Source organism: Lampris incognitus, unplaced genomic scaffold (genome assembly GCF_029633865.1).
Source record: "Lampris incognitus isolate fLamInc1 unplaced genomic scaffold, fLamInc1.hap2 H_4, whole genome shotgun sequence".
NCBI lineage: Eukaryota > Metazoa > Chordata > Actinopteri > Lampriformes > Lampridae > Lampris > Lampris incognitus.
The window spans coordinates 761,996-778,539 of NW_026611079.1; the positions used below are offsets into that span (position 1 = coordinate 761,996).

The following is a 16,544-nucleotide window of genomic DNA, read 5'->3' on the forward strand; positions in this document are numbered from 1 at the left end:
CCCAAGGTTGGACTACCCCGGGGCTCGAACCCAGGACCTTCTTGCTGTGAGGCGACTGTGCTTACCACTGTGCCACCTTGCCACCCCCATTCATTATCAGACCCCACTAATAACAGATGTTTAGCTGAATAAGGCCGATGCCACCTCTGAATAGATCAATGGCAAATTTTGGTGTCCCAGCATCACAAAACCCCACACCCCCTCTCATCAGACCTAAACTCACCTGTATCATAATAACACTATAGACGGATATCCTGACATTATTACTTGTAGAAAACCTAAATAAAAACGAAAGAAAGCTGAAAGCCACTTTATTTGACATCGTATTCTTACAACGAATTGTGTTCTTACAATGAATGTGTCCTCTGCATTTAACCCATCCTGTTGTATAGGAGCAGTGGGCAGCTACAGTACCCGGGGACCAACTCCAGTTGTTCTTTCCATTGCCTTGTACAGGGGCACAGACAGCAGTATTAACCCCAACATGCATGGAAACCCACGCAGACATGGGGAGAACATGCAAACTCCATACAGAAAGGACCTGGGACAGCCTGGGGTTCAAACCCAGGACTTTCTTGCTGTGAGGCAACAGTGCTAACCACTGGGCCACCGTACTGCTGAAAAAGCTGCTAAGCATGTCAGAAACCCCACTGCTTTATCTAAAAATATCTATTGTTGGCTGATATAACTATACCAGTAGATGCCCAGTCAATTGAAATTTATTTGTATAGCCCTATTTCATATTTGGCTCTATCTATCTTGGAGGGTTTGACTTGCAAATTCTCAAAAAAGAGAACAACAATGTTCAGCACCTCCTGTCCTTGGATCCTCTATTCAGAGAAGACACCCTTTTTTGAAAGAAAAAAAAAGGAAGAAACCCCAGGAAGACCATCATTGTTGATAGGTGTGCAGAGTAGACAATGAGGTTTAAAGATTTACAAATAAACCCTCAATGGGACTTAAGAGTTAGCTTCGTTTTTGTAGTCTGTTGTTCGGTGTCTTGTCTTGTGACTTTTTTTTTTTAACTTTTGACTTTTTTTGCAGAGGAGTGGCGGGCAGCGCGGGGAGGTTAATCAGGTGCCTATTTTGGTCAGCTGTGTGGGCTGATTGCCCCTTTGTCTCTCTCACCCCCTCTTTCTGGCGTTGTCCATCTATCATTGATTTATTTGGTACTGCTTTCACCCTTAACAACATCCATATGGTACACTTAGAATTCATCCATGTGCTACACCCAACATTGATTACATTGATTTCCATCCTCATGTTGTCTGTATCGTTGTCTGTATTTTTGTATATATTTTATCTCATCTTCAGCCGCTTCTCCGGGGTCGGGTTGCAGTGGCAGCAAGCCAAGTAGGGCACACTCCAGACGTCCTTCTCCCCAGCAACGCTCTCCAGATGCTCCTGGGTGATCCCAAGGCATTCCCAGGCCAGATTGGACATGTAGTCCCTCCAGCGAGTTCTGGGTCTGCCCCGGGGTCTCCTCCCAGTTGGCTGTGCCTGGAAAACCTCAAAAGGAAAGCCCCGGAAGGCATCCTAATCAGATGCCCGAACCACCTCAACTGGCTCCTTTCGACAAGAAGGAGGAGCGGCTCTACTCCATGTCCGAGCTCCTCACCCTATCTCTAAGGCTGAGCCCAGACACCCTACAGAGGAAACTCATTTCAACTGCTTGTATCCGCGATCTCACCCTTTCGGTCACTACCCAAAGCTCATGACCATGGGTGAGGGTTGGAACAAAGATTGACTGGTAAATTGAGAGCTTTGCCTTCCGGCTCAGCTCCCTCTTCACCACAACGGTCTGGTACAATGTCCACATTGCTGCTGATGCTGCACCAATCCACCTGTTAATCTCCCACTCCATCCTACCCTCACTCGTGAACAAGACCCCAGATACTTGAACTCCATCACGTGAGGCAACAACTAATCTGAAGACTGAAGGGAGCAATCCACCATTTTCTGGTAGAAAACCATTGCCTCAGACTTGGAGGTGCTAACTCTCGCTCCTGGCCATTTCACACTCAGCTGCAAACTGCCCCAGTGCACGCTGGAGGTCACGTTAACACCAGTTCTTCTTTCCATTGCCTTGGTCAGGGGCACAGGCAGGAGGCACAGGCATGATAGGAAGACCCTAACATGCATGTCTTTCTGATGGTGGGAGGAAACCGCAGTTCCCAGAGGAACCCCATGCAGACACGGGGAGAACATGCAAACTCCACACAGAAGGGACATGCGACAGCCTGGGGTTTGAACCCAGGACCGTCTTGCTGTGAGGCAACAATGGTAACCTTTGGGACACCGTGCTGCCCACGTCCTATATGAGTCAAAAGCTGTTCATACACAACTCTCTCTAGTACTTTAGAAGAGAACTGACGATTAGAGACTGGTCGATAGTTATTAAGAGACCCTGGATCGAGGTGTGGCTCGTTACGTAGAGGTTTAACCACAGCTGTTTTAAAACTGAAAAAGGCAAATAGTTGGTAAAGAAGTTGACATGAACTTAGTCAAAGTATGAAGAGAGATGGTCTCAAAAGTTGTAATAACAGGGACTATCAGTGACTCATTGTATATATACGAATTTGGTAAGACAGGTTCTGCAGGCGTATCTGGAGTTGAGGGACTAATTTTGTTTCTGATCTCATCAACCTTATTGCAGAAAAAGTCTAGAAACTCATGGGCCGTGAATGGTGAGCAGCTAATAGACGGATGCTTTTTAGTAAGTTTATCTACAGCGTCAAAGAGAAACCTGGGACTATGTTTATTAATTTGATTAAGTGAGAGAAAGATATGCTGCTTTTGCAGCAGATAAAGCACGCTTGCATTTCAATAAACACTAATGTCACATTAGGTAAAAAACTTCCAATTTTGATTTTCATCAAGTTCCAGTCTCCTGCAGGCACGTGTCTCATCATTAAACCAGGGTGTAGGCCTCTTCAAGTCAATTAGCTCTGGTAGTGAGAGGTGCAACTGAATTGAAGAGACTAGAGAGGGCCACATTTAATAATAATGATAATAATAATGACATTTATATAGTGCTTTATCTAGACACTCAAAGTGCTTCACATCTGAAGGGGGTAACTCACTACAACCACCACCAATGTGTAGCACCACCTGGGTGATGCACGGCAGCCATTTTATCCAAAGGAGTTGAATCAAGTGCAACTGGACTTGGTATATATCCGTGAAGACGTTTCACCTCTCATCCAAGAGGCTTCCTCAATTCGTGCCCTTCTGACTAGACCAAGCTAGTCTAACTGGCTGGTGATAAGACTCAGAATTTATCCTCTAGGAGTCGTTGTCAGAGCTATTGATATGCGTGGCCCTTTGTGACCCGATGTTTACCAACGCCCGTCACTAACAGAGCCATAGATATGAGTGGTTCTTTTGTGTACCGATGTTACGGCCGCGCCCGTCGTTATCAGAGCTATTGATATGCGTGGCTCTCCTGTGCTCCGATGTCCAACCGCGCCCGTCGCTATCGGAGCTATTGATTTGCATTTGTTTAGCAGCGATGGTTGTTGTGGGTGTTAGTTTCGACTTCATTGTTCAGTGGTCATGAGTGGTTGGAGCCGTTAGTGACCGACTGTTGTTCTTGGAGGCTAGGCTTCTTGAGTCTCCTGAGTAGAGATGAAAGGACGGCATTGTAAGTGGGAGATAGGTGGTGTCACAGACCTCCTCCTCTATTGAGGGATGGTTTTTCCAGTTTCGCATAGATGGCTTCCTTCACCCCTCTTTCAAACCATCTATCTTCTTTGTCCAAAATGTGTATGTTGCTGTCCTCGAAGGAGTGTGTCTTCTCCTTTAGGTGTAGATAGACTGCTGAGTCTTGTCCTGAGGAGTTTGGCCTTCTGTGTTGGGCCATCCATTTGTGTAGTGGTTGTTTGGTTTCTCCTATGTATAGGTCAGTGCAATCCTCATTGCATTGTACGGCATACACCAGATTGCTTTTTTGGGTGTGTGGTACACGGTCTTTGGGATGAACCAGTCTTTGTCGGAGTGTGTTGCTGGGTTTGAAGTATACCGGGATGCAGTGTTTGTTGAAATTTCTCCTGAGTTTCCCAGAGACCCCAGAAACATACGGGATGACTGTGCTATTCCTTCTGTTCCTTTTCTCCTCGTCGCTCACCTGGTTGGTCTTTTTGGAACGTGTTGCAGTTTTCACAAAGGTCCAACTGGGGTAGCCGCAGGTTTTTAAAGCTCCCCTCAGGTGTTTGTGTTCTTCTCGTTGGGCCTGAATGATGCTGGGCACATTGTCAGCTCTGTGTTGCAAAGTTCTGATGACGCTCAGTTTGTGTTCCAGCGGGTGGTGTGAGTCAATTAGTAGAGATCGGTCTGTGTGTGTAAGTTGCCTGTACACCCCAATGTGGAGGCTCCTGTCTTCCCCAATGTGGACGTCACAGTCCAAGAAGGGCAAACTGTTGTTCTTTATGTCTTCCCTTGTGAACATATTGTTCTTGTCCACTGAGTTGATGTGTTTGGTAAACGCTTGCACCTCTTGTGTTTGGATTTTGACCCATGTGTCGTCCACATATCAGAACCAGTGGCTCGGAGGTGTTCCTCTGAAGGAGTTCAGGGCCCTGTGTTCTACCTCTTCCATATATAAGTTGGCCACAATGGGCGATACTGGTGAGCCCATTGCACAGCCGTGTTTCTGTCTTTAAAACAGGCCCCTAAATTGGAAATATGTAGTGTTCAGGCAAAGGTCCAGTAGTTGGCAAATCTGGTCTGGGCTGAGGTTGGTCCTGTTGTAGAGAGTGTCGTCCTGTAGCAAACGTTGCCTCACAGTTTCCTAAAGCCTCCATGGTTGGGATGCAGGTGAATAACGAGGTCACGCCGTAGGATACCATGGTTTCATCCGGTTCCAGTTTTACGCCTTGGACCCTGTCCATGAAGTCAATGGAGTTTTGAATATGGTGAGGTGTTTCGCCCACTAAAGGGGTCAAGATGTTGGTTATATGTTTGGCAATGTTGTACGTGACCGAGTTTATGCTGCTGACGATGGGCCTGAGGGGGTCCATCTTTATGGATCTTAGGGAGTCCATATATGCATGGAATGTTATCTTGTGGGTAAAGACGGTGGTATTGTATCCAATCAATGGTTCCTCCTTTCTGTAGTTTCTGTAGGTACTCTATTATTCAGCCCTTTTATGCCAGAATGCTCACCACACATCAGCTTGAGGTGGAGAGGTAGGAATCATTGAGCCAAGTACACGGCTAAGTCACTAGTCAAGTCACTCGTGAAATTTTCAAGAGTCAGTGTCTACAGTGACTGACTGGGAATAAGGAACTATGTGTAATCTATATTTAAGTTCTGGATATAGATTTATATGTAATATGACTGCTAATTGTTGGTTATCAAGATTTTTTTTCTCCTTGAGCTCGTTTATTCTTCTTGATGGATACTTTTTTTTTAGAAAATTAAATGGAATCGAATGGGGGGGGGGAGAGATATTTCACTACAAATTTAAAGAAGTGTGTCCACTTGAAAATGGAATCTTGGTGAAATTACTCTGTTTGTTATCATTATATGCCTTATTCACCTTGGTGCCATGTTTGGTTGACTGACGTAATGAGGGGGATTAGACGCGGAAGTGCCATAAACTCCAATCTTAAAACTCAGCTGTAAAAATACTATTTCAAGGGTAATAATGAATAAAATAATGGATCAGACATTTCAAAGCCCTTATTAAAAGACTATGCTACACGTAAGCAAGAGGATTAAATAAAGTGTTCCATGTATACTGTTGGAAGGAAAATTCAAGGGAGGAAAACCCAAAGCTTACCTTGCAAAGTCAACCCACTTCTCAATACTCTTTTTTGGGGAGAGGCGCCTGCAGATGATCCCCACAAAATCGGGCTGAAATAAGAATGGAAATGTATTAAAACTCACTCCAATGCCAATTTTCTGGTTTGATTCATACAACAGTTTTCACACTGATGCCAGCTTTAGCTGCATTTACACATGGTTGATATTCTACAAATAAGAAGAAAGCAAAGTTTGGTAATCTTTACGTGAATATAATGGCTTTTAGGTTTTAAAAATAGGTTTGAAATTTGTATTGCTTGAAAGAAATGGTGTAAATCCTTGACATATAAATTCACACATTCAAGGAATTGTCTTTGTAGGCTGCTCAACATAAAGGCACCGGGACATAAACATGTTGAGGCAGAAGAAAATATCTGCCATTATCATTAAAGTACGTACTTCTGCGCTAGGGTATTGAACTGGCAAGGAAGAAATTAAAACAAATACCAACAGAAATGACGAAAGTAGGTGGCTATAAAATACAATTCTTTAAAATGACATACAATGTACAAAATACAATTACAGTATAAATAGGATAACAGCTACTAACAAACTTCATAGCCTGTTAGTTAATATTATTTGTTATGCAAATTAATTTTTTTCCAGTGAGAAACATTGGTGGGTACTGAGAATCAGTAGGGAGCTGATAGTGTTTTAATGTCTAACTATTCGTGATAGTGCAGAGAAGCTGTGACAAACTGGTGCCTGTACAGTTAAGGTCAAAATTATTAGCCCCCAAGGAACTATGGAACATTTTCCCTAAAATTCTGCCCAATGTTTGCATCATTCATAAAACTATACATGGTAAAACATTCATCAATGTTAAGGCCCCTAATTGGTACATTTTGGAATGTAAAATAAATGTCCAGGTTTGCATTATACCAAATGTAGTGAAAATTGAGGAGGTCAAAATTATTAGCCTCCATGAGATTTTTTTTTTTTTTTTGCTTTCAAAACACACCTGAGCAATCAATCAGCTTTCAAACCACACCTGAGCAATCAATCAGCTTTGAACTTTACTTAAGGGCCTCCGATGAACAGAGCTAGTGGCACTTGAACACTTGATGGAGAGGGACCACTCTTACATTATTGGTAAGAAGTAACTTCATCATGCCAAAAAGTAAGGAAATCAGTCTGGAACTCATAAAGAAGACAGTGGATGCTGATCTTAAGGGGGAAGGCTATACTGCCATTTCCAAACGTTTCACAGTGTCTAGAGCAGCTGTACGTTGCATCATTGCAAAGCACAAAGAGACAAATTCTGTTAGAAACAAACCTGGGCGTGGTTGAAAGTGCAAGATTTCAAAAACTTTGGAGAGCAAAATAGTCAGAGATGTCAACAACAATCCACAGATCTCTGCCAAGATGATTGTTGCTGAACTGGCCTCTTCTGGACTTGATGTTTCAAGGAAGACTGTTGTGAGGGCTCTTCATTGTGGTGGGCTTCGAGGTCATCGTCCCAAGAAAAACTCCATTGCTCACACAGCGGCACATCAGAGCCAGACTGAAGTTTGCCAGTGAACATTTGAAACATGGGCATGAGTTTTGGAAGGCTGTCCTTTGGGCTGATGAGACAAAACTTGAGCTGTTTGGGCACATGGATGTTGCTTTTGTTTGGCAAAGGAAGGGAGAGGCCTTTTAACCCTAAAAACACAGTTGCCACAGTTAAACATGGTGGTGGGAGCATAATGCTGTAGGGCTGTTTTGCTGCTTCAGGCACAGGGAACCTTGTTCGGGTATATAGGATCATGAAGAAAGAAGATTATGTTGACATTTTGAAGGATAATGTAAAGAAATCCGCTGCCAGTCTAGCTTTAGGTCACTGCTGGGTCTTCCAGCAAGACAATGACCCGAAGCATTTTTGACCAAGTTGGTCCAAAACTTTTTGACGGACACCAAAATCAAGGTCCCGGAGTAGCCCTATCTGAGCCCAGATCTCAATCCTATTGAGAATCTGTGGCGGGAGCTCAAGGTTAATGTCCATGCTCGAAAACCACACAATTTGGATGAGCAGGAACAATTTGCCATGGAAGAATGGGCTAAGATCCCTCAAGAGACATGTGCCAACCTAGTAAGGAACTACTTTAAGAGATTGTTGTCAGTTATGGGTCAGAAAGGCTACACTATTGACTATTAATTGTCAGAGGGCTAATCATGTTGGCCTTGTCATTTTTATTTTTTCAATTCAGCGCATCAATAAAATATCTTAAGGTTAGTGGAGATTTTGTCTTTGTTCTTTTGGAAGCAATTAAACTATAAACACTTTTGGTTATGGTCATTTCCATGGAAACGTTAAGGGTTTTGTTTGATTTCATAAAGGGGGGCTAATAATTTTGACCTTAACTGTATATATGCTTTTGTTATGCAAGTGTGTGTGTCTTTGTATTTTTATGAGAAGGGGGATCGGAAGATGTGCTGTTAATGAGGGTACCTGCACTGGAGAGGAAGCCATTAGCTTCCTGCTTGCATGTGTGTGTGTGCATGTGTGTGTGCATGTGTGTGAATGCCTGGTTGTGTGTGTGTTTAGCACGCCTGGTGGTGTGTGTGTTGAACAGGCTGGCTGATCCAGGAAGCCTTAGATTTATCTTTCCTCTTTATCCTGGATGCTGCTGGCTTGTATGAGCCAAATTAAGTTTTCAGTAAATGAGGGGAGGGGCCTCCACCTCTGCAGGTTGAGGAGAGCCTGGAGAGGTGGAGGTATGCACCGGAGAGAAAAGGAATGAAAGTCAGTAGGAGCAAGATGGAATACATATGTGTGAATGAGAGGGAGGACAGTAGAATGGTGAGGATGCAAGGAGTAGAAGTAATGAAGGCGTATGAGTTTAAATACTTGGGGTCAACTGTCCAAAGTAACGGGGGGTGCAGAAGAGAGGTGAAGAAGACAGTGCAGGCAGGGTGGAGTGGGTGGAGACGAGTGTCAGGAGTGATTTGAGACAGAAGGGTACCAGCAAGAGTTAAAGGGAAGGTTTACAAGATGGTTGTGAGACCAGCTATGTTATATGGTTTGGAGACAGTAGCACTAACGAAAAGACAGGAGGTGCAGCTGGAGGTGGCAGAGTTGAAGATGCTAAGATTTTCACTGGGAGTGGCAAAGGAGTACAGGATTAGGAACGAGTACATTAGAGGGTCAGCTCAGGTTGGACGGTTTGGAGACAAAGCAAGAGAGGCAAGTTTGAGATGGTTTGGACATGTGTGGAGCAGAGACACTGGGTATATTGGGAGAAGGATGCTGAATATGAAGCTGCCAGGGAAGAGAAAAAGAGGAAGGCCAAAGAGGACATTTATGGATGTGGTGAGAGACAACATGCAGGCGGCTGGTGTGCTAATAGAGCTTTACAAACTATTTCACAATCAAGGGAACTGACATTTGCAGTATGCGCACCTAGACAATGTGGTTGGGGATGGATTTACTCTGGCATGTATACGCTTCAATCAGCCCCGAACTGGCTTAGGCATTCTGCACATGAGCCATAGTTCCTGCGGCGGTCTTTCCCCCGGAAGCCAAACAGCATAGTATCAACATGACGAGTGCTAGAGCGAGAACTACACATTTCTGGACAGACGAGGAGACAAACTTTTTGTTGTGTCAGCCAAAAGTTGAATATCCTCAAGTACATGGATGGAAGGAGAACGCGGAATGTTTTCACTGCTCGACATAGAACCTGCTTGCTGCTTGCTAACTTGTTTGTTGCTTGTTTGATATGTGACGCAATAGGTTACCCGAAGAAGGTCCAATAGCAACCAGCTGAAAGGGTCATGTCGCCACCTACCATACCGGGGTCGGACATACTTCCGTCAATAAAGTGATTCTCCCCCAGTTCTTGTATACGCGGACAATGACAGTAGTCCAATTACATGGCCTATTTGAGCTATAAACGTAGCTCAACTTAACTGTGCATGTAAATGCATTGACTGACAAATGATACACAGCATAAGTGGTACTGGTTTCCCAGATGCACACACAGAGAACACCTCCAGCTCTGTCCCCGGTCACCGAGAAGAAGAGTGTGTAAAAAAATTTATACCAATATTAAATTCAACACTTTCGGGACAGCACTGCATGAATTATTCTGAAAAATCAATTAGATGAGTGGAAAAATAAACATACATTTTCTCCATGAAGGGCGAGATGGTGTGTGGCCAACATACGTATTCCCAGACGAGAGCAAAGAGTGGTGTCCAGAAAATTTCGGATGATGGTTTCATCCTGCAACAAACAAGAAGACAAATGATGGGTGAAATGGCAGGTGTTTAAGTCAAGGAACTAATTCAATGGTCATGTCACAGAAACAAAATTGCCAATGAAACAAAACACCCAAAAGTCAGTTTCATATTCCCTAACTGTTGATACATTACTATAGTTGGCATTCATAGCTTCCTCACGGTGCAATAATCTAGACTCCCACAAAACACTCACACATGATATAGAGAACATACCAACTATTTTCTATGTGCAATCAAATAGTTCCTGATTCTATAAAACCCTAGTCTTCAAACTTTTTGGTTTTTTAGGTGCTCCCTCCACAAAAGTTTTAGAGATGGTTGACTTAGACATTGGCTACTGTTCACTCTCATAACTATTTGGGACTGAAAGTCCATCCATTATCCAAGCCGCTTATCCAAATTCGGGCTACGGGATACTGAAGCCTACCCCAGCAGTCACTGGGATAGCAGGCAGGGAGACACCCTGGAAAGGCTGCCAGTCCATCACAGAGCCGACACATTCACACCTAGGGACAATTTAGTATGGCCGATACACCTGACCTACACGTCTTTGGACAGTGGGAGGAAACTGGAGCACCTGGAGGAAACCCATGCAGACAGGGGGAGAACATGCAAACTCCACACAGAGGACGACCTGGGATGACCCCCAAGGTTGGACAACCCTGGGGTTCGAATCCAGGACCTTCTTGCTGTGAAGCAACCGCGCCAACCACTGTGCCACCGTACTGCCCACACAAAAACATATAGCCTAAAATTTTGAAGACGATATTGTCAAAGTCTCAGAATTACCCTGTAACATATTTAAGTATTATATAGACACACTGTCAGCCTGTGAATCAATTCAAAAAGTGAAAAAAACTTTGTCGGTTACAAATACAAATCAAACTTTACATACTGCCCATAGAGGGGTCAAGCTTCTTCCCTAGAGTCCACACGGCATGTATGGAGCAGGGCTTTAAAATCACAGCAGTTGTATGGAAGATGAAGCCTTTACCTGGATGTGTTTGCGACACTCTCTGAAGCCTTCAGCAAGCAGCGTGACCACGTCTTTGTGGTCATCCAGGAGCTGCTGTACCAGCTTACTAAAGCGAGCCTCCACTTCTTGGTCCTTGATCTGTCAAAGCAACGTTAACACATGCTAATGCTCTCAATGCTGACCTAACGCCCATTCTAACAACAAGATTTTTCATGGTAAGTATCAGGATGTCAGACATGTTACTATATTTTCAAGATAGGAGACAATATGATGCTGTAACTGTATGATGAACACATTGTGTAGTCTAATGGACAAATGGTCCAGAGAAGACAATGTTAAGTGGTGTTGATCACTTAACATCAGGATCATTAACATACTGTGTCCCATCGAACCTGCCCTCTAACCCCCCAACCCCCACAGTCAAGCCCATCCACCTACCTTCTAAACCAGCGGTGGCTAACCATGTGCCATGGAGAGCCATGTGTATGCAGGTTTTCATTCCAATCCGACTCAACACCAGTTGATTTCACTGATACATTCTTCCTCTTTGGTTGAAGCGTTGTTAATCAGTGAAATCACCTGGTGTGGAGCCTGGCTGGAATGAAAACCTGCATACACATGGCTCTCAATGGCACATAGTTAGCCACCCCTGCTCTAAACCCCCCCACGGTCATGCCCATCCACCTACCCTCTAAACCCCCCCATGGTCAGGCCCATCAAACTACCCTCTAAACCAGGGGTGGTCAATCTTATCCAAAAGGGCCAGTGTGGGTGAAGGTTTTTGTTCCAACCAAGCAATTACACACCTGTGTCTCCTAATCAAGTTCCTCAGCAAAGACTCTACTGGTTGATTAGTGGGTTCAGGCATGTAACTGCTTGGTTGGAACACAAACCTTCACCCACACTGGCCCTTTTCTGGACAAGATTGTCCACCCCTGCTCTAACCCCCCCCCCCTCACATTACCATCCACCTACTCTCTAAACCCCTCCCATCACATGATCATCCACCTACCCTCTAACTCCCCGTCACATGACCACCCACCTACCCTCTAAACCCCCCACCCCGTCACATGACCACCCACCTACCCTCTAAAAAACCCCCATCAGTGCTAGTCACTGGTTGACAGACACCAGCTGTCAACATTTATACTGAAATGCCACTTTGATGGACTGTGTTGTTAATCGTTTGTGCTTTTTTGTTTTGTTCTCTCTGTGTTTATGTTTGTAGTGGTATCGTTTTTGGGGAATTTTTAGATATACGTTTTTTTAGATATGTTTTTTAGATACATATATGTTTTTGTCTTTTCTGTTGCACTGCTGTGGGCTGGGACAAACGGCATTTTGTTTTTATTTATGTGCACAGGTACATAATGAAATGACAAACTAAATCTTGAATCTTGGTGGAACTGTTCATTTCATTTAAATGTTTTGTACCATGTGATCAGCTGAATGAACAGTAAACTCATGATTTCTCAAGTGCAACTCCAAATGTCTGTTGCTTTTTTTTTCCTGTTAGTCTGCACGGGAAAAAAAACGTTCAGTTCAAAAGAGCTTTGTGCCTTAAAAATAACCTCCATTTATGTATTACAAACAGTGATATTCTATACCATTACATTTCTGCTCAAAACAGATCAGTAAATCCTGGAGCTAGTGCACATGTAAGGTGTTACGACAACTCTACAATTACATGCAGGCCCTTGCACAGTTAAAAATAGTCCAGTCAAAACTAGTTAAACATAGTCCACAAAGATCATGATGTCCCACTTGGCTAACCCTTACCACTTCTATGTATGTATGAGTGTGTGTTTGTGTGTGTGTGTGTGTCTGTGTGTCACTCACCAGGGGAAAGTCACTGAGCATATGGTAGGCTCTGATGTAGAGTTCATGCTGTAAGAAGGTCATGTAGGCAAGATGAGGGTGTTAGAATTCCATCAATACACTGTATTCCTATTGGTGGTCATAAAACTACCCCCTTCACAGAACCACAGTGCTACATGAACCACAGTACCATATGAACCAGAGTACTACATGCGGCAACTGCACCAAGAAAAGTGAGGATGCTGCCACAGGAATGATCTGTCAGTCATAAATGTAGAAAACATGGAATCCAGACAATTTCAAGTATTCACTAAAAGTATTCTGCAAGAAACATAACTTTCCTAGTAGCAGTGACTTTTTTAATAAGCACAAGAACTCCAATTAAAGGAGGAAATCTTGTCAAAAGTTCATCTAGTGACTAGAGTTGCAATGGACGTAAACAGACAATAGAGGCAAGGTTGCAAGGCAAAGAAAAAAAAATACCCCAAAACATTCTCCAAGCAGGTCCAAAGAAATAATACATTCAAACTAAAAGATTAAAATTACAGCTAAAAGTTACATAAATTTATAGCAACTAAAAGAAAAACTAAAGGGATTAGACAAATGTGACAGTTAAGAAACGTATACTTTGGCACAGGCTCTGAAATGACCAAATTCTGTAGGTATAGAGATAGCCATTCTGTTTGCAAAAAATATCCGGTAGTTTTATACCCATGCCCTGACCTATGCCTCATCACAATGTTATCACACCGGTCTACACTGAGCTGCTTGGACTTCATGGCTTGGTTTTTGGCCTGACATGCAGTGTGAATTGTGAAACCTTATATACTACACAGGTGTGTGTGTGTGTGTGTGCCTTGCTAAACTAGGTCCAATCAATTCAATTTGCCACAGCTGGACACCAATCAAGTTCTAGACACATCTCAAGGATAATTAAAGCAACCAGCATGTATTGCTTGTTTTTTAATTGACCACAATTTGGAGTGCCACAGTAAAGGGTCTGAATATTTATGTAAATGAGAGATTTCGATTTTTGATTTTTAACACATTTGCAAAAGTTTCTAAAAACATCTTTTCTTTTTGTCAATATGGGTTATGGCAATTTTATCAATTTAAGATTAAATCTACCACTATCTATCTATCTATCTATCTATCTATCTATCTATCTATCTATCTATCTATCTATCTATCTATCTATCTATCTATCTCTCTCTCTCTCTCTCTCATATATATTTGTATCTGTTGGTGTAAATTCAAGTCATGAATAACTACTCCCCATCACTGCCACCACACCCCAACTCCCATTCTACTGCTCCTCATCACTGCCACCACCACCCCGACTCCCATTCTACTGTTCCCAATAGCTGCCACCACCCCCAACTCCCATTCTACTGCTCCCAATTACTGCCACCACCTCAGACTCCCATTCTACCGACCCCCATCACTGCCATCCCCCCGACTCCCATTCTACTGTTCCCCATCACTACCACCACCCCGACTCCCATTCCACTGCTCATCACTGCCACCACCCAATTCCCACTCTACTGACCCCCATCACTGCCATCCCCCCGACTCCCATTCTACTGTTCCCCATCACTACCACCACCCCGACTCCCATTCTACTGTGCCCCATCACCGCCACCACCCCCGACTCCCATTCTACTGCTCCCCATCACTACCACCACCCCGACTCCCATTCTACTGCTCATCACTGCCACCACCCGATTCCCATTCTACTGCTCCTCATCACCTCCACCTCCCGACTCCCATTCTACTGCTCATCACTGCCACCCCCCAACCCCGACTCCCATTCCATTGCTATGTAGCTGCAGTGTGGAGCTGATGTGATAACAGTAAAAAGCAACTGAAAGTTGTTCAAAATCATCAATATATGAAAAATTGCAACACATCAGAAAAATGTCCACCTGCCATTTTAGTCAAGCTCAACACACACAATATGAGCAACAATACAGATATGATTTCCCTTTCTAAGTTTCTTCCATTTTTCCATTAATTTGTCGTTGAAGCTGTGACAATGGCTGTTCTTTTGAAATTCCTACTTTACCTCAAACTTGTCTTCATTGCCACTGTTCAGACTACTTTAGATTTTAACATCTGAAAGAGCTCTCCAGAGTAATTCCCCTTAATGTTTTATCTACGCTGACCCTCAACAAAACTCAATTTTGAGGACAAGGGTAGGAGTATCTCTGGTGTTATCTTGAAATGTCTTACTTACCACTTGCAGGATGGTGGGGTTACAACCAATGATGAAAGGCAGATTACGGAAACCCTTGATGCGATGGGCGATGCGAACAGGCAGCTCCTTGTGCAAGTACTTAGCACTGCTCTGAGATCACACACGTGCACACACATGGACACAAAACACACCTATTAGTAAGGAGGAAAAAAACCTGATGCACTTCAGTGATTAAAGAGCATTCTTACTGATGATGTGCTTGATGTTTTGAGAAAGGGCCCAATTTAATATTCTTCTTAGTGTCTGCAAAGTTGGTTTTCCTCCTAATTTTCAATGCAAGTTCAGAATAATAAGAGTGCGGCTTCACAAAAAGACTTTTAAACTTTTCCAACCACAATAGGCAAGCAAAAGAATCAAGTTTAACAGGTTCTCTCAAAAAGATATGAAAAAAACTGATAGTTTTCTTACAGTTATTACACATGTAATGGGTCGTTTTATACCCATCAACAGAATATATTAACTCAAGCTCAATCAATCAAAATGTTAATGGTCATTTAATCAAATATTTCCAATTGAGAACTGTGTGTAGTTGATCCAGTAATCCATACATTACTGGATTTATTCAACAGATCTCCAAAACAACTTTTGAAAAGACACTGTAGTTTCTCCTGTTGTTTCTTACCACATAAAATAATCGGTCTGCTGCTTTACCATTTACACTTGGCTGATACTGTTATTTACTGGTGGCAGTACTGACATGTACCACATCACTTTAAATGCCATAGCTGCCCTGCACTCACTAGAAGTATCTGACATCTATTACATTCATAATAGGATACTCTTAACGAGGATATTCACAGCTGTTTAACCGCATGTATATTTGCAACAGGTATAGCACACGAAAAACACTTGCAATTTCTCCCTCAATCATTTCTGTTTCTTTGGGGCGGAAGTGAAACAGTGTTTTTTTTTCCCATCTACAGCCTGGCTTGGCTTGGGTTTTCGTCACTGCCCGGGCTCAGTCAACCATGAGCGACTCACATCTACGGTTGAGTCAGACTGGGCAGCGACAGTGTCAAAACCAAAACATTATGTATCTAGGTATGAGTCTTGAAAGTAAACAAGAAGTCGATCATATTTCTCAAACCAGCAAATCATTCACTGCTGGTCTCAGCACAGGAGAACTGGAGGGACACTGGATGAACCAAAAATAATTCACCTTATTCACCTCACCGCCATGCAGAAGGGTCATTGTCTCCAATATCAAAACACTATTTGAAGAGTAGGAGTAACCACAGTGACAGCTGTAAATCATCTCAGTAGCTACAATAAAACATTTACCATGGCTGAGCTGCTTTCTTACCGTTATTTTATTGCTTCAGAATCAATGAAAGTCAATCAGCGGAGCAGCCTTTCACCTTCATTCACTTTATATCATGAAAAACACGACGGTTAAACACAACTGATATCTTTTAAGAAGGGCTTTGAAATTATGATAGCCTGATCTCTGTCATTTCATGTCA

At 43.1% G+C, this 16,544-nt stretch overlaps 1 protein-coding gene across 1 annotated transcript in view; it reads right to left on the bottom strand.

The window, feature by feature from the left end:
• Positions 1-16,544, bottom strand: part of LOC130131986 (3-methyl-2-oxobutanoate dehydrogenase [lipoamide] kinase, mitochondrial-like) — a 100,892-nt gene that overhangs the window by 47,207 nt on the left and 37,141 nt on the right. The window contains exons 3-7 of the mRNA XM_056301705.1: positions 15,061-15,171; positions 12,846-12,893; positions 11,025-11,144; positions 9,915-10,013; positions 5,784-5,857 (exon numbers count right to left, since the gene is read on the bottom strand). Of these exons, the coding sequence (XP_056157680.1) occupies positions 5,784-5,857; positions 9,915-10,013; positions 11,025-11,144; positions 12,846-12,893; positions 15,061-15,171 (452 nt within the window). The remainder of the gene's footprint in view (positions 1-5,783; positions 5,858-9,914; positions 10,014-11,024; positions 11,145-12,845; positions 12,894-15,060; positions 15,172-16,544) is intronic.